The 26,228-nt window shown below is 42.6% G+C and overlaps 1 protein-coding gene across 2 annotated transcripts in view; it reads right to left on the minus strand.

Moving 5' to 3' along the window:
* Positions 1 to 2,083: 2,083 nt before the first annotated feature.
* The window catches only part of ISL1 (ISL LIM homeobox 1), a 29,159-nt gene continuing 5,014 nt past the window's right edge, over positions 2,084 to 26,228 (minus strand). Inside the window, exons 3-7 of one of the 2 annotated variants that reach the window (XR_012084544.2) lie at positions 24,010 to 24,269; positions 18,196 to 18,482; positions 13,776 to 13,943; positions 10,572 to 10,693; positions 2,084 to 3,992 (exon numbers count right to left, since the gene is read on the minus strand). Coding sequence is in view for 1 of the 2 variants with exons in the window: in XM_072992777.2 (XP_072848878.1) it covers positions 3,876 to 3,992; positions 13,776 to 13,943; positions 18,196 to 18,482; positions 24,010 to 24,269 (832 nt within the window). In the remaining variant the exon portion in view is untranslated. The remainder of the gene's footprint in view (positions 3,993 to 10,571; positions 10,694 to 13,775; positions 13,944 to 18,195; positions 18,483 to 24,009; positions 24,270 to 26,228) is intronic. The other variant, XM_072992777.2, reaches the window with a different exon arrangement.

Below are 26,228 nucleotides of genomic sequence, written 5' to 3' on the forward strand. Positions count from 1 at the left end.
AATGACGTCAATTGAATTTACTCTGCTGAGTGAGCATCAGATCGCAACGCGAACGCTGTATTGTTTCACAGGTATTAAAAACCGGTTCAAATAACTACTGTGTCTTGTTAACTAGGGCTGAAAACATGGGATCCCAACGTGGCAAATTCCCAGTCACCCTTAAATGGCTTGCAATGTTGCTGCTTAACGGCTTTGAGGATCTCGCTGCCTGCGCATGCATGTTTTACTAGGAAAGAGTCCATACAGTTCTGGAGAGAAACTGTCTCCGGAAAAGCTTCAGCTAGACTGCATTTATGTTCGGTCCCTAGCCTTGACTGGGTCCTAGATCAGGGACCAAGCTGTTCCGACTGTCCGAGTTATGAGGCTCTGGTCCACACCCAAGATCGTGCAACCCGCCCCATACTTACTTCCGAGTAACCCCCACGGAACTGCAAGGCATTTACTCCTAAGAAAGCTTGTACAGGCATCCAGGCATTCCTTTCTGTAGGAGCGGACTCTGTAATCGCCCACCGAGACCCAGAAAAGAAGCCTTCACAGACTTTAAGGAGCAATTTCTGCCTTAAAAGTTTCTCGACAGCTACAGCACCGCGTCCTAAAGCATTTTTTTAAAAATGCACCCTTTTAAGTGAACCATGCACTTTTTTGCATCTGAAGAAATGGACCGAAATCCACGAGGGCTTAAGCCAAATTAAAACTCGTCGGTTCTTAAGGTGTCACAAAACTCTTTGCTGCTGCCTTAAAAGCTCTGTGGATCGCACCTTTGTTCGGAGGCTTGGGCTCTCCGTCTCTCCCCTTCCCCTCCGCTCCCCTCCCAGCTTTCACCACCCCCTAACACCCTGCCCCCACTCCGCCCTCTCCTCAATGTAAAAGAAAAACGGAAGTCGACAGAAAAACAACAAACACGGATCGTCGAGGTTCCCCCTCAAGCCAGAATCTCTCCCCCGGCAGCCTTTTCCAAAGCTCCTGTCGACAGATACTGACGAATAACAGCCATCCTTCACTTGCTAAGCAAAATGCAGCCCCCGCTCCCTCCCTCCCTCCCTCCCTCTTACCTTCCTCCTTCCCTCCCCTGAAATAAAAAATACAGAGCCCGTAAACAATCCTAGAGGAGGACTTCGGTGTATAGCGCACAGAGAGAGGAGAGGGAGGGAGAGAAAGAATATAGATATATTCTTAAAACAAATATTTAAGGATGGGGGGGGGGAACACATTATTGTGGAGTCCAGGCAGGCAGGGCGGCTGGGATCCTCAACACTTCCCCGTGAGGGGGGGGGGGGAGAAATCAGTTTCACAAGTAAAATGCAGAAGGGCCGGCCCTAACATTAGTCACAGAGATAAGCGGCCTCATGAGGCAGTCAATACCGGGCAGTATTGGACGGCGGGGCAGTGCGAGCCATCCGATCAGCCCTGCGTCCCCTATTCTAGCTCTTCTACTCCAGTTGCTGATCTGGGGGTGTATCCGCTGGGATACAACCGTCGATTCTTCCCAGGAAAGGGGTGTAAAGAACCCTTTTGTCCTTCCTTTCGGACAGCAAAGTGACCCTGGCCGGCCCTGCCCTGGAGCAAACCGTCCCCCCCCCCCCCCGGTTTGTGGAAACACGCGTTTCTCACGTTCAGATGTTACATTTTGTGTCAAGGTGCACAATTATAAAGCATACCACGCTACAGGCAATTCGGGAAGCAACCTAGGGTCTGAGGTTGATGTCCCATTTGACTGGGGGAAAAGCTCTACTACATTTACTGGGGGAAACAGCTCTTCAGAAATTTCTTTCTTTCTCAGTCAGTGTTTCCAGCTTGCAAGAAAAGACAAGAATTCTTACAGGGGCAGAGCAGAGGAGAAAGGCTCTGGCCTTCCATTTGATAGGTTCTGGTGTTGAAATTTATAAGCTGGTTGTTAATACGTGTAATAAAATATCACATCCCACTTGTAAATGCATCTTGTGGTCATGTGATAATTTTATTTCAAATATTTAGCAGCTAACTTGTAAATATGTCCCATGTATTTAGATATATATAGATATATATAGATATATAATATTTCTCTATATCATATTATATATATAAAAGAGGGCACCCTTGGTCATTATTCTTAATTATTTTATTGTTTTCTCTATACCAAATGTTTATTTAGTGAAATAGTCCTGAAGATATAATCATTCTACATACGGCGCTTTTATTTCACATAATACTTAAGGAGAGGAAACTTTAAAAAAAAAAGACCAACAAATAAAAATTAAAACAAAAATAAAAAAGCCCCACATAGAATTTGACATAAACTTTCAAAGACCACGGTGAAAACCTTCCCCACCCTTCATTCTTTTTTTTTTCTTTTTTGTTCAATCCACGGAACACATTCTCCTCTGCAAGAAATAAAACCCTTTCCTATTTATTTTATTTTTAAATATTTTTTATTTACAATAGGGGCTTGCATAGGAGAACTGCTTGGCATGGATAGTACCCTTTATTTAAAACAAACAAAACAACCCCAAAGAAACCCAACAACAACCCAGCAACAACGTCAATGACACAAATCAAGACATGAAAAAGTGGCAAGTCTTCGGATAATAAATAATAAATTACTTTATAATTTTTGCAATGCGAGAGCAAACAGAACAGAAATATTTCCCCCTCTTGATTTCCAGCGAAGGAGAAAAAGAGAAAGACACAGAGAACAAACTCAGACCATTAAAATGGGGAAGAAAAAAAAAAGAGAGAGTTCTTAAAAAAAAAAACCCAAGAATTATACACATCTTTGGGGAAATGAAGGGGAATGTTATTGAACCTATGCCAGTCAAAAACACAACCCCAAAAGACGCTTGTGTGTGTGTGTGTGTGTGTGTGTGTGTGTGTGTGTGTGTGTGTCCCCTAAAAGAGAGGTATACCTTGTTGCAAATGTTATTAACTGGAACTTGAAAGAGAAAGGAGAGGGGGGGGGGAAACAATTCACAAATCCATGCCCTCCTTTAAAAAAAAAAAGGGGGGGGAAGAGTCACTGGAGACTTTGGGAGATAAGATGGATCTCCCACAAAGCCCACCCCTTAAACCAGAAAAAAAAATGGAGGAGGAGTAGAAAAAAGGCTACAGTACATGCTATGGGAGGCCCAAACGTTCAAACAACCCTCTTAAAATAAAACAGAGAGAGAGAGAGAGAGAAATTCCAAACCCACCGCAGCTCCACACCTTCATAATGGCCCGTTCCGTCATGAGGGAGAGAGGCTAGGATAAAGATTGTCTTTTCTTGCTCTTGGGAAATGCAACCTATCAAGCTCCTTCTTATTTTGTTTTTAACTCTTTCATATTTTATTTATTCATTTGTTTATTTTGGCAAGGGAAAGGCCAGTAGAGAAAGAGCACCATTGGCTGTAGGATGGTCACTAGATGTTCTCTTCGTTGGTTTTTCTCTTGAAGGATGTGCAGTCATTTGAAAGAATGTCCTTTGGAAAAAGACGGAGATCCGAGGGTTTGATTCTTCTACCGTTTTCTCAAACGTCTCTCTTTTTTTTTTCCCCTCGCTTGATCCTCCGGAGATCCTTTAGTGTGGGTGTAGTATTATTAATATTAATATTATTATTATTAAAAAGCATTTTCATTTGCTTTTTATGAATATTATTCTAGTAAGATCCCATGATTGTCTTCACAGTGTTGCTACCTTATCATTGCAAAACAGAAAAAAAAAAAACAATTAAGATTCCCCAGACAGTTCATGGAGTTTCCTTTAAGTTCATGAACACCGGTGTGTTAAATACTTTATCTTCTTCTTTTTCTTCTTTTCTGTTTTATCCCCCGGCTGAGTCCCCAGACGTGCTAGCGTTCCCATTCTCTCCAGTAGGGGGCAAAAAGGATTCATGGACCCCAAAAATGGCAAGGACTGTTTCTCATGCCTCAATAGGACTGGCTACCATGCTGTTAGGTGTATCCGGGAGTTGAGAGGACATGGACGCTACCTCACTTCCGGTGGAATTGGAACCTGGGCCTCCTTCTGAAAAATTAACCTGTCAGACATTTTTTTAAAGAGAGAGAGGAAGAAAAACAAAAATTATAAGGCAGAAAGAGAAAAGAACTGGTTTGAATCCAGACTTAGTTAAGATTAAAGGAGACCAACTGGTCACCTCTGGCTTATGGCAATCCTAAGAGTACACTAAGCATGGTTAAGTCTGGATCCAACCCCACAGTTGTTTTCCAACTTTCAAAAGATGATTGCAAGCATTTATTTTAGATATTTTTACCTTGCTAATCTCCTAAAAAAAGGCACCAAGGTGACTTACAATTCATTGTAATTTTCTCAGTACAGAGAACTGGATCTTAGCTATAAAGGTAAAGGTTCCCCTTGACAATTTTTGTCCAGTCACATTCGACTCTAGGGGGCGGTGCTCATCCCCGTTTCCAAGCCATAGAGCCAGCATTTTGTCCGAAGACAATCTTCCGTGGTCACATGGCCAGTGCAACTTAGACACGGAATGCTGTTACCTTCCCACCAATTTTCGAACCACTAGGTTGGCAGGAGCTGGGACAAGTGACAGATGCTCACTCCGTCACGTGGATTCGATCTTATGACTGCTTGGTCTTCTGACCCTGCAGCACAGGCTTCTGCGGTTTAGCCCACAGCGCCACCACGTCCCTTTAGCTATAATGTCAGTAAATTCACCAAATTGGAGTCAACCCATCAGAGCTGATTATTTGTGTGTGTACTATCCTCATCATCATCATCCAGCAATATTCAGAACAGCATACATACTACGTCAGTCTTTAAGACATACCTAGGTTTTTTGTTAAAACTTGTATCTCTTATGCAATACTAGTCAATGATGATGAATCAGCCTATAATATGACATCATAGTTTCTATTGTATTGTAACCATTTGAAAGAGGGTCCCTAGTTCCTTTTTTAAGTATTTTGCAACAGTGGATGAAATCTTATTGCTTACTGTAACAAGCTGCACTAGAGTAGTCCCACTGAATCTGTGCACATTTGGTGAGTTAACTCCTCTGTTAGCTCCATTGATTAAAACAGACCTACTCTAGCTGCAACTTTACGTGCAGTGAATCACAACAGGATTTCAGCCAATATGTCACAAATAGTTAAAGAGCTATATTGCACATATACCAACATGAATTTGACCAAACTCTGGGAGGCAGTGGAAGACAGGAGGGCCTGGCATGCTCTGGTCCATAGGGTCATGAAGACATGACTTAGTGACTAAACAACAATAAAGTTTTTCATTCTTCCTTTCCTCAATGCTACCCTTCTGCTGAACTTTTATTTCAGAACAGGTCATGGATATTGCAAGTGGAATGCTGGGGAACTGGCCCATAGGCAATAAATTCATGTCAAAACAAAAATGGATGGGAATATCAAATTAGATGCCATGCTGTAAAAGTCAAGGGATTCTGAAGTGAGATCGTTGAAACACTTTGAATTTAGTGTAATGTCTGGCTTTCAGACCTATGGATCTGTATATATCTCTCATTCTCTGGGTGAAATCCTATTACATTTTTGCACTGACATAACATGTTTGGTTTAAACTCCAGCAGCAAATAGACACAAGTTAAGCAGTCAGTGTAGGCATTTGCTGTCTTTGGGGTTACATGATTTGGTGAGCAACAGCATTATGGTACACAGCATTATGCTCGCAGGCACAACTAATAGCATCTTGGCTACAGTCTATACCTGAAAGCATTTTCATTTTTAATGCATTGAAATAAAAAGTCTCATTCTTGCACTTGCACGTCCAACAGAGGAAGACAGCATTATGGTCTGACGTAGGCTCCAACTCTGTGCACACTTACCTGGAAATAATCTGCACTAGACTAGATGAAAATTACTTCTGAGTAGACTCACACAGGATTGCAGTGCCTTTGGTCTCATGTCTGAAGTGAAATTTCAAACATCTTTCCCCGATCATAGCTCCTATTCTTAACCACAAACTGCAGCATATTTTATTATGGCCAATCGGGTCTCAGATTTATTGTGATCTGCCAAACAAATCTACTCAGAAGTAAGAGTCACTGAGGTCAGTAAGTTTCCTAAGTAAATGTATACAGAACTGCAACATTAGTGTCAGTGAGCCAAGTAGCAATATTTAGTTTCAGAGTCACTAAATGGACAATGAACTGTATACTGAGATACAGCTTAATAAGGTACACATTTTCGCCTGAAATGCTTGCCTCATCTTAAACCAGATTTTTAAAAAAATATTTGAGAAGAATTTATGAAGGTCTCCTCCCTAATGGAGATGAGAATGAAAAGCAACCCATGTGCATAAGGGGGTATCTTGATGAAAGTGACTCAGCTAAGGCAGCAATCCTATGCCTTCAATTAGGAATAAGATACTCAATGCCCTTAATCTCCAAGTAAATATGCATAGGATTCCACAGCACGGTATATTCATTTACACAGGGAAAATCCACACGTAGCCTTGACACAACATGGCCTGGTACACATGCTCCCAATAAAATGGATGAGCAATAAGATATTGAAAATCATCATATCACATCAATGATATATGACTGTGTAATGTCTCAACTTTATGCACTGGTATTTCTTTATGGATGTCCACCAGCAAGACTCATAGGACCTTTGCCTAACATGAAGCTGTGAAGCTGGCAGCCCTTCAGATAATGCTGAACTCCAGTTCCCATTGCCCAAGTCAGCTTTGCAAATGATGGGAGATGATGGGAGACGTAGTGCAATGGGAACTGGCAGGCTACAGGTTCTCCAGTCCTAGTCTATGCCCATGCAGAGGTTATTGCCAGTCAGACAAGCCAGTGCAGGGTGATCTTGAGATCTCAACACATTCACTGTAGGGCAGTTTAGTATTCATGTATTCATTCAGTACAGTAAGTGATTTCCGAACAAGGTCATAGACACAGCAGTAACTAGCTCTTTAACCAGCAGGAATAGAAGGGATGGCTTTTATCTTGCTTCCCTGACATAAACACACACCATGCAGTATGGGCATGCTGGTTGGGGGATTGGAGGTCCAAACATGCAACTTTTCCAAACACTTTGACTGAAAAGAAGCCCAGTTTACACCTAAATCTGCCCTATTCCATCCACAGTCTTCAGATAAGAAGTATAGAAGAGGATACTGAACTCACTTTATCCTGATGAAGTATTTAAAATTCTAACAAGGTGGTGTCTGCAGTTGTCATTCCCTCGATCAGGACCAGGAAGAACTACTTTATGGCTGTGATCCACTATCAGCAGTGAGAGAACCATTGGCTTACCAGGTGTTTTGGCCTACAAATCCCATCAGCTGCAGCCAGGATTGCCAAGAATTGGTAGGGGTTGTAGTCCCAAGCATCTAGAAAAGTATTTCCCAGCTTTGCCCCCCCCCAGATGTTCTTGAACTAAAACTCCCAGATGGCTTCACCACTAGCTGTGCTGGCCAGGATTTCTGGGAGTTGTAGTCCAAGAACATCGGGGGACCAACAGCTGGGAAGCACTCATCTAGAGGGACAGTGTTTCAGCATCCCTGCCCTATAGTAGGGATTTAGGATGCCACTGTGCCTTAGTCCTGCATTATAGTCAAGATCACACTCAGTGTGTGTGTGTTTTTACAAGAACAAGAATACTTGTTCATCTGGATTGTATCCCTTGGAGAGATTGCTAATACAGCAGAGAGTGTGGAAATATATGCCCTTGATATCATACCAGCCCCTGTGTGTCATTGCTAAATTCATCGACCTGAACTTCTTGAAAACTGGGCGGAAGACAAAGGCAATGAATACATCAAATTATGTAGAAAAAAACTGCCATGGTCTGTTGCAGTTTTGCTGTACAGAACTTACACAAGACAGTGGCTGAAATCCTGTTGCTTAGTGTAGTATGTTGCACTAGAGTATGCCCACTGAATCAGTGGGGCTTGGGCCTACTCTAGTTGCAATGTACTTTAGCATAGAAAGTAATAAATAGAGTACAGTAGGTCAATTTTAACCAGTGGATCTTATGAGGAGTTGACTCACCAAATCAACACTGATTCAATGGGCCTACTCTAGTGTGACTTACTACACTAAGCAACAAGCTTTCAAACAATGTATCAACCCCAACTATTTGAACCATAACTGCTCCAGAATTTCAGGCAAAATCAAAGTAAAAATAAAAATATAAAACTGCTTCAGATTTGTCCATTTGATTGTGTACATCTAATAAAAAAACAGATAGGATGGTAAACTACAGCTAAATCACATCCTTCCCAGCATGTATGCATCCAGTCAATGACATAGATGTTTGTTAAATATGAGTTACGTGTACTTACACAAGACCTACTGTGGTACCTAATCCTAGCTGGCAATGAACATCATTAGACACATGAAATTTACTTCTGAGTAAATATGCACAGTCTTGTGCTGTAAGAGGCATAAATGGTAAATAAAAGATTCACACTTCAAGCAGAAGATGACAAATGTCACTTCTCTTGGATTGTAACTCCCAGCTTACCACAATAAGTACGGCCAGCTCTGATCCCTGGCATTCTATTCACTCAGTGGTCTTAGATGTTCTTCCAGAGCTCTGATTCCTTCATCTATATTATAGAGAATTGTTTCAAGGATTTGTGATGGCCACTCTTATAATTCTTAGTTTTATTAGAGGCTTCCGTTGTTTTCACAAAAGGTTATATTCATCAATGAAATGAAATTCCATTGATTTTAACACATATGGTGCACATACTCTACAAAGCATATAAAGCTGAAGATGCCTAGCAGCCTCACCCACCTATCCTCACTGAACAAATGCTGGATAAGAAACCAATATCCTACAGACAGATGGAAAGTGAAGGGCCGTTAAGAACCATAAGTGCCATTAAAATCCATGAGTGAAAGGCACCCTTCCATAAGCAAAGCCCCCCCTTCTGTGAAAAAATGTGCCTTTGCAGAGTGAAAAGCTAGGATCCAAGCCAATGGATTTGCTTCTATGTCAGCACAGTGAGATCAGCCATGTCACACAGACATTCTTCTAATTTAAATGCCCTGATCCAAAATGAAATTCAGAATTTAATCACTGTGGTGGACAATCATACTGAGGTCAATATAATTTGCTGCCAAATGACATCCTTTAGGATTACAGACCAATGCAAAAAAAAAAAATCCCAACAATTCCTTAATTTAGATGAGCAATGGATCACAGCCTAATAGAGCTGCTAAGGACCCAAGGATTTCTCAAGTTCTGTTGCATGTCCTTCACTTGATGTGAGGATCTTGGCTAGATATTCAGAACCCTTAAATTCAGCAGAACTATCCAGACTACCTTCCTTTACCAACCATGAATTGGTGAATTACGCAAAGGTAAAAAAATCAATGGAATTTCCCTTTTACCCAATGCTGTGACTAAGAGCCCAATGAGTCCATGTATTCCACTGGTCAAAAAGGGATCCTGTAGGAATGGGGTTCTCCACTTATTTTCGCAGAAGAGAATGCTTTATGCAATGTCAGCATCCCTTTGCACATGCATAGCCATTCTCTCTATTTAATTATATGGGGTGGGGGGGGGAGGAAGGGATTATACATGGAGCCAGCAACTTTACAATAATGGTTTATTTTGAAAGGAGACAAATGCTAGACGAAGATATTTGCATTTTTCCCAAGCAGCTGCACCGAGTGATCTCAAAAGCATGCTCCACAACCCAGGCAACATTGCCCAATCATCTGTGGCATAGCAAAGAATTCTAGGTGATGCCCACTGCCTTGTTCCACAGCCCTAATAATATCCCTGCATTCAGCAAGCAACTGTTTACGCAGCCCAGTTCAGCCAGCCTGGTTGTCTCTTGATAAGATTTGATATTAAGAAGACTGAGATTTTAAGACCCTTTGTTGAGGCCCTGCATGGGAACACACAATGCCAATTGGCTTCTCTTCAGTCCTCTTAGCAGATATCCCATTATAAATAATTTTGTATGTAATTTTCTTCCCACCCTAAGGTTTTCCCATCTTTGTCATGCTGACGTAATTTTCTTTCACACTTTATCATGTCCCCAAATCTTTCCATTGTATCTCCCTAGACTCATTTCCTCCCACAAGCTCTATCCAACTCCAATATCATTAAAAGCTGCATTTAAAGGCCTGAGGCCTGTCAATTCTACCTAAGTGCACACTACCCTTGGAACACAGCGGGAAAACTGACCATGAAAACAGAGCAAGGTAAGCCATCTCCAATGGCAAATGAATGACAAAGTTATCATCATTGAGTTTATTACATTTATAGCATCCTGGAGAGCATCATTAGTATTTTCTGCTTCAGGCAGAAAGTCTCCAAATATAATACTCAGAAGTAAATTTCTTTTGTGTTCAGTAAGACTTAGAGAACATGAGGACAACACTCTACAGGAATCAACTATGAGACAAACCAGATAATTTATGTCACTAATCGGGATCCTAATGGAAACATTTTAGATACTTTTTACTTGAAGCATTAAAGCTGCCATTTCTAATGTGAACAATATCACCATATGTGTCTTTCCAAAGCAAAACATTTGTCCTCTTATTTATTTTTGGAAACTCTGGTTAACCCAATCATTAGATGTTCTATCATTGCTACTATGAATTTTAATCACTGAAAAACCATTCATAACATACCTTAATATTTTAAAGATCTGGTTTTAACACACTTAGGCCAGGAAACTGAGTTAAGGTTGAACTTCTGTCCTTAAATCACCTGGTTGGGCCTAAGTATTGCAGATGATATGGTCCCATATGAGCTGCCAAATGATGTAGGCATAAGGAAGTGAGTTAAGAACAGAATTGGTTGGTAAATTCCTCTTGGCTTTTTGGTAAAAAGCCAGCCTATAAATACTACACAGCTGTTGAATGTAACTATATACAACCACATTTTTAAAAAAGAAAGAAAGCATTTACTGATCAATGGAAATTTAGAAATATATGCGTAACGGTACATAAAAAGAAAGCTGTGTACAATTTGGGCTAAACCATACATTTGAAGGCAATCTGCTTAAGGCTAACAGTACAATATATAACAGTTATTAATATAAATATAAAATGTGAGCATAAGATGAAATATGGGCAAATAATGACTGTTTTATAGAAGTGTACATATTTACTGCTGAAATATACTTTTGCTATTGTTGTTTTAAGAACTACTAATTTTCAGATATTGGCCAAAATTATGTTGCTTAACATAGTAAATCACACTAGAGTAGGCTCATTGAATCAATGAGAATTTATTATGTCAAATCTTCCATAAGTTCACTTGATTCAAATGAGTCTACTCTAACTGTGCCCTGCTTTAGCACAGTAAAGCATAGCTAGACTAGGACTGTTTGAATCAGCAGAACCTGTGGAGGAGTTGATTTGCCAAATCCCCATTGCTCCAATAGGCCTACTCTAGTACAGTTTACTACACTAACAGGATTTTGCCCAGTATATTAACAATAGTGTTTTAGATATATTAGAATTTCTCTGTCACATTAAAGATTGGTTGTACAGCCTGATCCACAGGTTGGTAGTGGAAGTCCTAACATACAACTATTGCAAAAGTTGTTCAGCACCTTCCCACCCCCCACATTTTTGTATTCAAATATAAGAGGATTTAGAAATCCCAGCCATAAGCTTGAAATGTGACATAGCGGTCATATGGCTAAATTTGTTTGTGGGAAATCCCAGTTCAAAATCCTACTTGGTCATAAAGTCTACTAAAAGGGAGGGGGGCCTTTGGAGCATCACATCTACTTATGCATCGCATCAGCTTAGGTTATAGAAGCAGATATGTTCTCGTGACAAAAGAATTTTGGCAAATGTTATAAAGGAGTATATACTCTGCAACAAAAGGCGAAAGGTGCAATTCAGCACAGTTAGCTGGCTTAAATCATCAACTGCTATAAAGAGAACATAACAATGCAATCCTTTACATGTCTACCGATTTCTCATTTGAGTTCCATGGTACATACTCTCACGTATATTGTATGGGATTATACCTTGAGAGTATACTTCTCTATTCATTTTCCTGGAATAGAATTTACTTCAAAGTAAGTAGCCTCAATGGGACTTATTTCTAAATAGGTACAGGGTTGCTCCACAAATGCTCCAACTGTGGGCAGAGTGGCCTCTTACATAGGTTTGTAAAACAATTTTAATTCTGGGAAATCTATGATGATTTTTAGGGATAACTAGAACTATGACCCAATTCATCATAGCCATTTAATCCTGTAGGTTTTAATCAAACAATCTGTTAGTGCTGTTGTTGCTGTTGTTTTGTTAATCACTTAGAGAACCTGCCAGTTATGAGACACCAGAAATAAACAAGCCCTCATTCTGGAGGGGAAACCACAATGCCTATTATTATTATTATTATTATTATTATTATTATTATTATTATTATTATTATTATTATTATTATTATTATTATTATTATTATTATTATTATTATTATTATTAAATGAATGCATCTATTATAACAGCATTGAGAACTGATCTATCCTTGGCCTCTGAGAAGGAAGGAGGACTATTGTTTCTGTATCTTTGTATTCCATAAGCAAATTTTATAAGCACTGCTCTTAAACAGACAGGCCTTTGGCCATGTGGGAAGAATTTTTTAATAGTAAACATTGCACTTTCACTTGTTCTGCTGCTAGCCTTTTAAATAGCCCTTGAATTGTTTTACTTTGGTGCATGTTTTTAATATGATCAGTTATTTGATTGTGCTTTAGTATTGCAATTTATTGGGTTTTGACCTCTATCTCTTTTTAATTCATATTGTGAGCCACCTTGGGTCCTACACTGGCAAGACTCACATGAAATATATATATATATATATATATATATATATATATATATATATATATATATATATATATATATATATATATATATATATATATTAACTGAATTTTGTGCTGCAATCAATGAGGACCACTTTTTAGTATCAAACCTCTAGGTGTTGTGTGTATTTCAAATCAATGTTTAAATCAGTTGACTTAACCAATCAATTAACGTGTTGTAGCTATTGTTACTCTTATTACTATTATATCCAAAGCAGTTGTCAATAGGTGCTAAGCTGCTTCTTGAAACTCAAAACTTAGTGATTTTTGGAAATGTCACCTAATCTGTACGTTTTTAGGACTTGTCTCCCAATTTTTTAGGCTTGATGCCTTTTGCATCAGCAATGCTGAGGAATACAAAGTGTATTTATAATACACTGAGGGGTTTTCTAATCTTCCTTTGGTTCAAGCCTAGATGTAGGTTCTAAACAGGTTTTGTGCTTTCTGTTTGGGCATCGCTGTAAGCCCCACAGTGCTATTAAGTGCAATTAAGATGCAACCCACTGCTTGAAAATGGCCTTTCTTCTCCCACATGGGCAGGGTTGGCTATTTATGGGACATGCTTATTTTTTTCTCCATCTAGAACCATCTGTATTGTCATGTGCTTCCAAATTGTTTTTCTTGGTGATTCTAACAGGCTTTTCAAGCTATATAAAATGCTATATTAGAGCAAAGCTTCCACGCCATTGGCATTTCTGAACACTGCTTATAAATTTATAAATTGCATATGTTCCATGCTGGTTAAGAGTGACTGGCGCTTGGAAAGCTTTCCCCAAAAGTCAGGCGTTATCCAGTTCTGGTCTACAACCCATCTGAAGTGTAAGAAATTGGTTCAGAGGAGAATTGACTCGGAGGTGTTGTGAAGGTCTGGCTTTAAGGTGAGGCAGGGAGGGCGCCTCTAAACAGGGATGTCGAAACTTTTAAAAGTACAATATAAGAAGAAGCGCCGGCTTGGCTCTTGAAGACACAGCGGGTCATTCATTGCAGCCGGGAAACTGACACTTACGAGTTGCTGAAAAGCCGGTTGATCGATGTCACTCTGCAAGGCGAAGTCGCTGAGGACTTTCCAGGGCGGCTGGTAACTCTGCACCTCCACCGGGTTCGCCTGTAAGCCCCCGTCGTGTCTCTCCGGACTAGCCGCCACCATGGGTGTGCCCGTCATCCCCTGGATGTTCTGTAAACAAGGCGGCAGAGGCGGGGGGGTGAATGGCCGCGCCGGAGACCAGCCGCCAGAGGCTCATTCTCTCTCCCACCCCCCTACCCCGGAAAAAAAAAATCTCTCTTTCTCTCCCAGCGCCCACGAGTCAACAAAACTCCTTCCTGGGCTTATCGCTCCCTCTTTATTGACTTTGCTAATCTGCCTTTCGTGGAATTTTTTTGGTGTGTGATTTAAAATAAAACAACAAAAACAAAGCCAAGCCGCTCTCGGAGGAAACGACCTGGGCCAGAAGTGAATTTAAAAGGAAAGAGAGAGAGAGAGAGAGAAATAGAGAAATTTGGGAATAATTTGTTTTTAGGGTACTTCCCCTCTCCATTAATCCTACCTCCCTCCACACACACCGCAAAGAGAAGTAATTCCACCCAGGTCTCCTTGGAAGCAAGTCCAGTGTCTGGAGAGATATTTTTCCCCCGGGCTATTATTATCCCAGGGGTTACGTTGGCTCACCTTGAAACAGGACCGCGTGCCTGTCTAGGTAGATTAAATTGAATATACCTTAATTTCGATCAGGGGCCAAGCACCCCCTTTGACATCTCCCTACGACACCAATACTTGTAGGATCGCAGGGTTACAGTCAGTTTCTAGGGGCAGATTTACAAGGGAGTAAGCCTCAGCGTGAGTAAGAAGGTGACTTTTGCATAAACGTGCTCACAGTTGCATTGTATTTAGTTTCATGTTCCCATTCAAGACACCTCAGTAAGAACTCCTTAAAACCACAGTGGAAGGGGTCTGATAGAAAGGTTGGGCGCACAAACGACGTATTTCTAGTTGAATTACTTACAACTGTTATCTCTCTACTCGGCCCCAGCCCAGAACTGCATTGTGCTCCCTCTGTCTTCGGTCCAATATGAACAAAAATACCTGATACCTCTACTGCATTGGATTAAGGCCGTGATCCAGTCTAAATCCTTACTTTGGACATCCTTCTAAATAAACGTGCTTTCGGAAGTCTCTGCAGACACTGTCTTCTTACTCCTGGGGAAGCTGCTTAGTATGAACTAGATCAAGTTGTTTTCTGACCCAGAAATAAGGTTGCATTCTTAAGGACACTTATTACAACCCATTGGGATCAATCATGTTTACTCAGAAGCAAGTGCCCCTGCTGGACTGCAACCTTCATTAGTAGCCCTAGGTACTTGGGATCAGGAAAGTATTTTGAAAACTGGTTTCACTATAAGGAAGGATTGGGTAAAATGAACTGTTTCGGATCAGGGCAACCTTTTACCCTGGATTGCTTTGGACTATATTTTTTTTCTCTTCTTTTTCAAAGACGGCATATATTAAAAGCAGAAGATCGGAACACAGCAGAGGTCTGGGGTGAAAACTATACTCAAGGCATAGGATCTAGGCTGGGTCTACACTAAGCACACCATCTATCTAGAGCTCGCAGCTTAACTTCCATCAGGATCACAGTGTGAAGTGGCAATATCCCTCCCAGCCCCAGTGGTTGAAACGGGAAGGATCTCTAAATAAGTGCGCTCAGGATCGCAGCCTTAAATCCTGCGCACACTCTTTTCGCAAATAAATGAAGTTCGACCAAAGTTACTTTTAAGCAGATCTTTGTTTAGGATTGGACTGGAGAGGGGCTGTTTGTTTTGTCGCTGACAATGGGAAGCAACCAGGGAAGATTAATAGCTGTGGTGCCCTCAGGCGAAGACTTTGGGGCTAATATCAAGAGTGCCCCCCCCCCAATTCAGCAGTATAAGCAGGGAAATCTTGCCTTTTCCTGAAACGCTGCGGGACAGGCTTCTCACAACCTGAATCAAAGTAATCTACGTCGCCATTTAAAGCAGAGGCATTAAATTTAGCAAACTACACGACTGGTAGAATCGACTCCGTCACGCAGTTAAATAGCCTCCCCTGCAAGCGCCGTTGCTTTCAATCGGCTACTCCTTGAGGATTAAGCCTCATAGTACTGTAGACCCTGATCAGGATTAAGCATGCCTAATATATCGGGCATCAATCAGGATGTATCGCAGCCAGTTGAAAGGTGAAACCTTTGGGCTGGAGCCGGTTTGATTTCATTGACTTCAATCAGGCGCCGGTTGACGTCCAGGTAACTGAAATGGGGTGAGTAAACAATGAGCTTGTCAGACGGGGCGGAATTGGACCGCCACCCGGAGGACAAGGAGAACCAAAAGGAAGGGACTAGTTCCAGTCAATGGAATTTGTATTCCAAGAAAATGGGGTCTTCGCTGTCAATCAATTCAATGGCACCCTCCTGTTTCCATCTGAAGAGCTGTGTCTAAACCAACCACCGCTACACTCGGTAACAATAAGAGGCATGGAAGGGAGGAGAAGATAGATAAATCTGCTGTATCCAAAACAACTCCGTAACTTTAAACTATAGTCCTTTAAATTGGGGTTTATTATATCCCACGGTGGTAAAAGGCAACTTCCTAAATTCTACATGACCAGGTAGACAGACTTTCAAAATTAATCGCTGCTCTATTTCCCCAGCTTTAGACATGCAGCCATGAAACGTTTGTCTTTAACTTAAATAAAATCAAATAAAGGCCTAAAAGAGATAGATAGACTGGAGTAAGGAAGAAGCTGTTTTGTAAAAGAGCATTGCCTTGCCACAGTTAATTTTGTGAAATCGTCTGGATTTAAAACCTTGCAACTGGTCCAGTCTCTTTTGCTCTGAGGCCCCACACATGTTTACTTGTGAGTCAGCCTGGCTGTGCTCAAAGAGACTTGAGGGTCTAAGAGCTGGGGATAGGCTGCAGAATCCGACTAGATTTAAATCCCCTCTTGGGCTCAGATAGCTGCTCAGGAGGAGACTATTGAGTTCGTTAGGTTTTTACAGACATTTAAGGATTTAGAGCTTTAGTACAGTTGAATTACATGGGTCTGGCATTACTGCTCTATTCATCAGTGGCTGACATGCTCTGCACAATTGTTGAATTTAGAGAGACTTCCTTCCCATTGATTTAGAGAAATCTTCATCTGACTGCCAACACATATTTCAGATCTTCATGAGCTGATTGGGGACACCTCACCTCAAAATGTTGGGATGACTGACATAATTATACCTGACTTAATTCAGAATGGATAGTTGTTCCTCCCTATTTGCAATAGCCTTTTTAGATTCTCATCAACTGCAGCAAGAATTTTAGTGGGGAAAACTTTGGGGAAAAAGAAGCTTCCATTCACCCAAAATGACATTTATATGTTCTAAAGATGTATGGATTGCAGCTTACAAGAAAATTATCTCTAGAACACCCTCACCTCCTTCGCTGGAACGACTCCAGATAATAAGATAGTGTCTGCCTTGCAACCTCCCTGCACAAGCACATACACGCCTAGTGAGAAATTAGGTGCCATCACGTTCAGTAGGATTTACTCTCTGAGTAAGTGTAGGAATGCAATCCCAATATCCTTTGAAAATTAAAAATGCAGTTTTGGGTGCCTGACTAGAGCTTCCATGCTATGTTTCCCCCCCCCTCTGCCAACAACACATATTCAAGTGGGAAACTATGCCAACTACAAACACACACATCTGTTCCCTCCCTGGCATCTGCCCCTCCAATGTAGGAGTGTCAACCCTCTATTCACAGCTGCTTTAAAAATGGGTGTTCAACGGGTGAAACATCCCTGCATCGCTCTCCTTTCTTGCCTTCTAGGTTTTTTTTAAAGGCATGTGTGTGTGTTCTGTGCCATCAAGTCGGAACAGGCATATAGCGACCCTAATAGGGTCTTTCAAGGGAAGTGAGAAGATATTTCAGGAGTGGTTTTACCAGTTCCACCACCAGTAAGTTTCCATAGCTAAGTGGGGATTCGAACCCTGGTCTCCAGAATCCTAGTCACTCTGTCTACTACACCACACTAGGAAGGTGTAGAAAAGCCTAATACAAACGCTTCTCCCTCCCCCTCAAATGGACTGAAAGTGCAATGAATTGGTGTCCTCTTGGGTTTATTTCCGACATAACAAAGCATCCTTCATAAGATCAGTACCCAATAAGGAAAAATCCACCCCTTATCTTGAAAGGGGCTATCAAGCAATAGCTGGGGGTTGGGATTGGAATTGGATTATGAGGCACAAAGGAACCCTTCAAAACCAACCCATGAAGAGAGGCAATGCTCAGAAAACAACGAAAGTGCATCACGAGGGGGGGGGGCGGGAGCGCTTGTTTGGGAACGAGCACCCCCTATGGGTCAGGAGGAGAAGAACGAGGAGGAGGAGGAAGCATCCGCAGCCACTTACAGTCTTGTCGTTGGGCTGCTGCTGCTGCAGCTGTTTCATCATGATGCTCCTTTTTTTGTCCTTGCAGCGCTTGTTTTGAAACCAGACCCGGATGACCCGAGGGCTGAGGCCAGTCATTTCCACCAGTTGCTCCTTCATGAGGGCGTCGGGCCGGGGGTTAGCGGCGTAGCAGGTCCGTAAGGTGTGGAGCTGCTTCTCGTTGAGGACGGTGCGGACGCGAGTGGTCTTCTCGGGCTGCTTATGGACGTGCGGCCTGAGAGCCGGCTGCCTGGCAGAGATAGGTTCTGCTGTAAAGGAGGGAGGGGAAAAGGGAAGCAACAGGAGCCCTGTCAGTGGCCGGGCAGGAGCACAACCCCAGGTCGCCCCCTCCCAAAGGAATCGAGGGGGCAGCGGTCAGCCCCTCCCTTCCCTAAGCCATGGGGGAGGGGCGATAGGTGAGAGTTTAGGAAAGTTCTTTTAGAAGAACACACAGTTCCCATAATCCCCACCACCACTTTAGGAATAACTCCACAAGGGCTCTAGAAGGAATAGAGGAAGTTCTTCCTTTGCCAAGGACCCTTTGGCTTTTCCCCCTTAACCCACTTTCCCAGCAGCAGTCAAAACACCGGAGTAACCCATCGTTTGAGAGCTTCTCTCCCTATCTACTGCTTCTGTCTAACCTCTGCCCCAGCTGCCTAGCCCTTGGAGGACAGGAACCTGGGATCCTTTATCTTTTCTTTTCTTTTCTTTTCTTTCTTTTTGACTACATAAGACCTACTGTACTGTAATGGGACTTCAGTTATGGGTGAGAAAGGACTGGGTTCTTCTCCCTGTTGAGAGCCATGTGATAGGCAATTCTATTTTCGGCAGCTCAAATCATCCACCATCCTGAAATTCAGTGACAATTTTGCTCGTAGGAACTCCATGGATGGTGGTCTCCTTGGGCAGCCCAGTCCTGTCCGTGTTTACCCTCCCTGCATCAAGAAAAGAAATTCTAGGGAGCTTACGATGTGCACAAGATTGTAAAGATTCTACACATGCTGGTTTGGGTGGGTGGAACAAAGCACAGACTTGCTAGAAAGAGAGAGAGAGAAATTTCCACCTCAGGGTGTTTAGGGGACTTCTCACTTGGGGGGGCTCCATTCCAGATGTGAGGAAGGAATAATTCCTGGAAGGAATAAAGGAAGTGGGAGACAGCTGGTCTCTCCCTCCCTGGTGCCACTGGCCAGAATTGTTACTGCTCGAGGAATCATCTAGTCCTGTATTAGGCTCCCTGGGGGGGTCTTCCACATGTTTTGGATTGCAACTCCCATCATCCCCAGTGAGCAAGACCAAGAGATGGGGTTGATAGGTTTTGTAGTCAAAACATCCAGAGGCTGCTCAGTTACCCTTTGGGCCTTGAAATAGTCCTTTTCTTGTCCTGGGCCTTTGGCGCGACATAGATGGATCTCCTGTCCTTCTGGCAGACCAAAGCACATCACAACAATCTTAGGTGTGTGAAACTGAGGGAGGCAGAGAGGTGGAGCAATCGCACCTTGTGTCCTAAATTTATTTTTTATTTCAATACTCATACTGTGTTCTTGTGTTGCACAAACAGAATCCTACTAACAGCACTGTGCAGCGTGGCCCACCTAGCCTAGAAAAAAACTTCCTCTAGACACTTTTGGGATGGAGCAATTCAGTTGTTCTGGTATAAAACTCTCCACTTCCTGCCCCTTTTCAATCCCAGCCTGGTTGGTCCACTGCTCATGTCTCATTGTACCTTCTGATTTGTCTCCTTTTCTTTACCCCATTTAGTGGCTTCATCATTCATGAGTCCTAACTTAACTGCAGAGCAATCTACTGGGAATGTGAGACAATGATATTTTGCAGCACATTTCCCAATTAAAAAGAGTCACACAGATGGAAGTGATGGAGAGGCGGCTATACTGATAGCAAATCTACATAAATTGCACTGCGATAATATAACTGTGATCTAAATGTTGGTGAGTTAAAATGAACATACACATTTCTCTCTGTTATTTCTTTTTCCAAAATACAATGGTCAGACTTTTTCTAAATTATGTATTCTTTTTAAATGCTCTCAGGACCTACTTCTGAGTAAACCTACTGAAATTATGCTATAGCATTTCCTTTACTGGAGGGAGATTGTCACTCTTCAGTTTGATCATATATGTGTGCTCACTTGGGATGCAAGTTCATTTTGTGATCAATGGAAGTTATATCCAAGTGGGTGTACAAGGGATTTCAGCCTAAGCTGCTATGTCAAAAGAAAAGTTAAAACTAAGATGAGTTTCCAGGTACAGATGTTGAGAAAATGCACTTTGGATAGCCCATCTTAACTGTCCTCAACTTGGAAGTGAATGCTACAAAAATTAGTAGAATTTACTTTCCAATATTAATTTAGGGAAACAACTGCTGCCTTGATATGTTGCACTCATGGCAATTGGTAGCCAATGCAACACAATCCAGATCACATGAAAAGCATTACACAGAGTATTGGCATAAGAACCTGTATCTATATGTCTGTCTCTCCCTCCTTCAATACTGACTAAGCAGGGAGAGTGAATAATCAGTTGCCACTTCCCTGGTTCACATTTTCTCTTTTGTTTCTTGTAGCTGTTCTTTGCACCCCTTCAGTTTGATGCTATCCAAGTCAGATTAGTCAGTCTTTTGTATATGGCACAGAAGGGAAAGGAGCCCCAATATTGGAATTTCAGCGTTAAAGACCCAAAGGATCAAACTTCCTCTTTCTTAGCCTGCACACATTTTTTTTGAAAGAAATCCCAGCAAAATGAATGATATGTAAATGTCTACAGGCATCCAACATTGCTTTGGTGGCCTTAATTATAACTTGGTAAATACCACCAAGTTCAGTGTATGCTATTATATTATCATGCACCCAGTGAGTGTATGATAATATAAAAGAGCAACTAAGTCACATTAGAGCTTTTCTCTCTGGAATGGGATAGGAGAAATGAGCAGGAATGCTGAGCACTGGCAGAGCTATTTTCTTGAAGTTGGGAGGGTGGGATACAGGGGGCTGCAATGCTAAAATGGAATAAAAGTGAAGTAAAAGCATATCCACTGATAGGCTGACTCTAAAGATTGCAGCTGAGTTCTCTCACCCAAATCACGAAAACCTTGGAGAAGAAGGTGTAGAATCCTTTTGAAGGCCAATTACCAAAGATTAGTTTGTTGACAGTTTTAAATTACTGCTTGAAGGGTTTGCCTGCCTATTAGCCTACCTCTTTCTTTCTGAAACCAGATCCCCACCCACCCCCAATGCCACCCCCAAGATTTCATTCAAAGCAGGCCAGATTTAGAAGAACCTAATAGGAAAGGATGGTGTGCAGGCACTTTTTTCTGTAGGGAACACTGTCTCACTCCGACCGCACTCTCTCACTCCAACCTCATATTTCCTATTTTCCTCATCATGGGCACCCCCCCCATCCCTGTCCAGTTTAGAAATATACTTTAAAAATTGATGACAAGGAGAGTAAAATCCTAAACACATGTACTCAGAGTGAAAAATCTTCAGCTGCAATTCTATTTTTTGCCTATCCAGGAGTAAGTCTAATTGAATCAATAAGGGCAGCTTTTGAGTAGACTGATTGCACTGACGCATGCCTAAAACATACATAAGACTTTGGGGGGGAAGATAATTCCATTTGAATCATTCTTGCCTCTTATATTTTAAAAAAAACCCTCTTCCTTGCAAAACAAGCTTTTATCTATGTGACTTCTCCCCCTACATTGGCTTTATTTACAGTCTTAGATATAAGCACTTTAGAATTATCTGCACCACAAAACTGGTAGCGCAAGACAAACAACTCTATATAAACAGGCATCCATGCATATAAAAATACGTGTGAATGCTCCTGTTTATAATAAGCGAGTGATAAGGTATATCACTTTTCCAGTCCTTTGGTCAGTGCATAATATGATGTTTACCTTTATATGCTCTTTGGACTGTAGCATACCTCTAATTTATTTCAAAGTTTGTTCATTTCTGAAAGAAATATCTTCAATAGGAGAATGACTGGACTCCATGACCGGACCCCAAAGGGGCTGAAGGGTTCTCCCACACTGAGTCTAGCTCTTTCCACCACATCCTCAGGGTCTGCCCTACAATTCACGAAAGTTCTCCCTGGTAGCCCTTTCTAAAAGGACAAAATAGCCCCATAAGGCAGGTTTATTTGACCATAGAGGCAATATTTTCGCCTTTTTCCCAAACCTGTGCCCTCCAGATGGGTGAGATTACAACTCCTCTCATCCCTAACCCATAGGATGAAATCCTGAGAACCTTTACTCAGTAAAGTAAGGTGCTTGAGATGAGTTGGGACTAAAATTGCCTTTCTAGACAGTAAGTACTATAATATTCAGTGTGATTCGATGCTGAACAGACATAGGCAGATTTGTAGTCTCAGTTTCATGGAACAGGGTTGTAGCCTTAAGCAAACTAACCCATAGCTCTTGGTCACCTTGCTGTCTAAACCCACATGACTCACAAATTGCATTAATGTTGGCTGCTTCTAAAGCGACATCCTCTACAGGAGAAGGAGGAGGTTCCTTTGAGGAACAGCGAGACTTTTCCAGGTAAGCCTGGATAGATCAGAGGTGCACATACAGACGTACAGTCCTGGTCACACACACACACCTACTTTAGAATAAGCCTTGGGAGTAGACATGGATAGGACTGGCTTGCTTGTCTCACTGACATCCCTCACTTAACTTCCGTCTGAGTGAAGGTCCCAATCCAGGAATGATATGAGCAACTGCAATGACATTGCCCAGTAAAACTTATTCCTGAACAAAGATTTTTAAAATTGTCCTACAAGATCTTTGCTTACTCGAGACCAAGCCTTGTTGCTTTATGTGAGATTTACTTTCCAATAAACATGCAAAAGAACCTTCCACATCCCGTTCATTTCTGTGCAACTGAGATAAACATGTAGAACCGTTTGTTTTTCTGCCAAACTTCTTACTAGCCACAGTTAAGCTAAACAATTACTGTACCCATCTTTTTGATTTCACTGTGACATTCCTATAGGTTACACATTCACTGCAATATTTCAAGCCTCATTTTATAGGCTCATAGAATGTTTGTGCGACTGTTTATAGGACTGCAGTTTTAGGTACCTTTGCAAGAGAGGTATCTATCGCTCCTTCTCACACTCGGCTGCATTTTTGTGTGAAGGGTGTGTGCTTTATCCTTTTCCTTGCTGTCATTTCCCTATCACAACTACAAACATCTTGACATTCTCTATCTTCCCATCCCCCCCCCCGTCTTAAACACTAAGGCTGCAGCAGTCCTAGAAGCAAGCCCCATTGAACTCAATAGGATTTACTTCACTATCAGATCATTACTCCTCCACTGAGAGCTAAAGCTGGGTTTAATGCGAATACAGAATCTGGCTCTGAGGAACAGGGCTAGCCAGAGATATTGGACTGCCTGATGCACCCAAGGAAAGGGCACCCTCCTCATATACACCCCCCACCCCAGACTGGGAACCGAAAGCCGACCATTGGCCAAGGCCTCAGAAAGACCCCCCAAAAGTGCATCTCTGCCCGGTTTGCAATAAAAGAAGGTTGTTTAAAGAAGAAGAAGAAAGGAGTCATTATAAATAAATTAGCTAGCATGTTGCCGTTCTTAATAATGCCCTCCATCTGCTGCCTAAAGCAGTCGGCTCACTTTGCCTTAGGCTAGGGCCGGCCTTGCCTAAGAGGTAGGAGGCAGTGGGGAACACAACCAAGGCTCAAAACCTCTCCTCCCCAGCCTCCCCTCCAGGTTCTCTCTTTCTGCGTGCCCTTCCCAAGGGCGGCGGGAAGTACCTGCCATCTGTAGCGGCCTGGCGGGGTGCAAGGGGCTGAGGGGGTCCCCCGCGCCGAGGCTGGCTCGCTCCACCACGTCGTGATCCGCCCGGCAGAAAAGGCCATCCTCCCGCAGCGCGAACTCGTCGCCGGGGATCAGCTGCCGGCTGCAGGCCACGCAGCGAAAGCACTCGATGTGGTAGACCTTGGAGCGGGCCCGCATCACGAAGTCGTTCTTGCTGAAGCCAATGTTGCACTTGGCGCATTTGATGCCGTATAACCTGCGCCCGGGCCCCGCCGGCGAGGGGGGAGAAAGGAGGAAAGCGGGGAAGGCGAGAGAAAAGGGAAAGGAGACGCCGTTAGTGGCAATAATAATAATAATAATAATAATAATAATAATAATAATAATAATAATAATAATAATAATAATAATAATAATAATAATAATAATAATAATAATTCCGGCCGCCCCATCGGACCTTCCCTTTTCCAAGACAACTGATCCATTATCCTGGACGTGGAAAACGGTCCCCTAAGGGAGAGGGGGACTGCATCACCCATCACCCCCAAGATGGATGATGGGAACGGTAGTCCCCTTAAGGGAACGTTTCCGAGACGTGGAATTACTAGCCAGTTTAACAATCCTTTCCATTTCACACAATCGCTCTAGAAGCTGGAAGGGGGGGCAGACTCTAGAAGGGGGCAAGACAACGCCATGCAATGAAGGTGGGGGGTGAGGGGTGGCATTAGCCATACACAGAGGGTTTGTTTTTAAGAGGAGGGAGGTATAGGAACATGTATTCTCCCTATGTCTCCTAAACTCAAGGTATTCAGTTCCAAGGGATGGCTTGAAAACGGACCAGCCCTATAGACCACAGAAAGCAAGCCGTTCTGCGTGGCTCTCCTTTAAAACGGCAGCCTTTGAAAACAGTGCAGACAAGGGAACCAGATTAGAACCGCAAGAGAATGACAACCAACCTGGAGCGGGGGGGGGGGGTGACTGCAGAGAAAGCCCCGCTAAATTTAGCGGAGCAGAGAGTAATCATGCTTAGATTGCATTATGAGCCTCAGTTTCTTATTCCCACCGACCGACACCCCCCCCCCCCGCCAAATCTCAGTCCTAGGCTCTGAAATTTGAAAGGCAAGTCGCCCTGAGTTCAGCGACTCCCTGCCCCTTCGAAGGAAGCTGAAAAGGGATTTCAGACTTTAATAAGCCGCCTTCCGTGCCTTGCTGGAGAAGCCAGTGGGTTTTCCTTTTGGCGGACAAAAAAAAATAGGCGAGGTCTCTTGGAGCAGTGTATTCCGGGATGGAGAGAAATATATTCCGGATACAAAGGAATCCTGTTTTTATTGGGGAATTATTGTTGCTTAAAGCCCAGTGCAAGGACCATATCTCCCTACACTAATTAAAAGAGGAGAGGAAAAGGCGTCGCTCCACAAGTATCTGGGTTTTTCTTTACCCACGGGCAACGCAGCGAAGTCTTAACGCAGGGAGACGTGGATCGGGGTCACCGGAGGCAACCATCACCCAAGGCAAAGCTGTTTGGCCGGCCTGGGATTTCACACCTTGCCAGCCTTTCCTAAGCCTGCTTACTCGAGTGCAAGTCAAGTTCAAGGAGGCGGAGGTTTTCTCTCGGAGAAACGCACGCTTCAGCAGCAAATAAAAACGAAATCTAGTCGACTGTTCCCGGCGATCTATAGAATCATTTCTGTGTGCCCCCTCCCGCCACCTCAACGCGCGCCGAACTCCAGAGTAATCCTACTGAAACCAAAGAGGGTTTCTCCAGAACACACAGGAAAGGGCAAGTAAGGTTTCTTAGAGGGAAAGGATGTGGGACAGAACCGGTAGCTTTAGAGGGGGTGGGGAAGGGAAGTTCTAAATGGAGGGACTGATAGGAAAACGTGTTTGCATTAGCTACTGCGACTGAAAATGAATGACTTTATAGGAAAACGTGTCTATTAATCTAGAATCATCATCAGCAAATCCACCCGGACGGACGAGAACGCTTGAAAGGCTCAGACAGACTCAGAATGGCTGGACACTCGGGTCGTATTCTGTAATTCTTCGGTACACTTTCAGTACGACGCAGCGTCTTTCTATGCTCACAGTTTGTTCGTTTTGGGCCTCTAGTACAATTATATCGGCACGCACACGCTACTATGCAAAGGTTTTATTATGGATATGCAATTCCCCTTCTTAAAAACGAACAGGAGAGGCGCGCGAAAATGACATGGTATGA

Source organism: Pogona vitticeps, chromosome 2 (genome assembly GCF_051106095.1).
Source record: "Pogona vitticeps strain Pit_001003342236 chromosome 2, PviZW2.1, whole genome shotgun sequence".
Taxonomy (NCBI): Eukaryota; Metazoa; Chordata; class Lepidosauria; order Squamata; family Agamidae; genus Pogona; species Pogona vitticeps.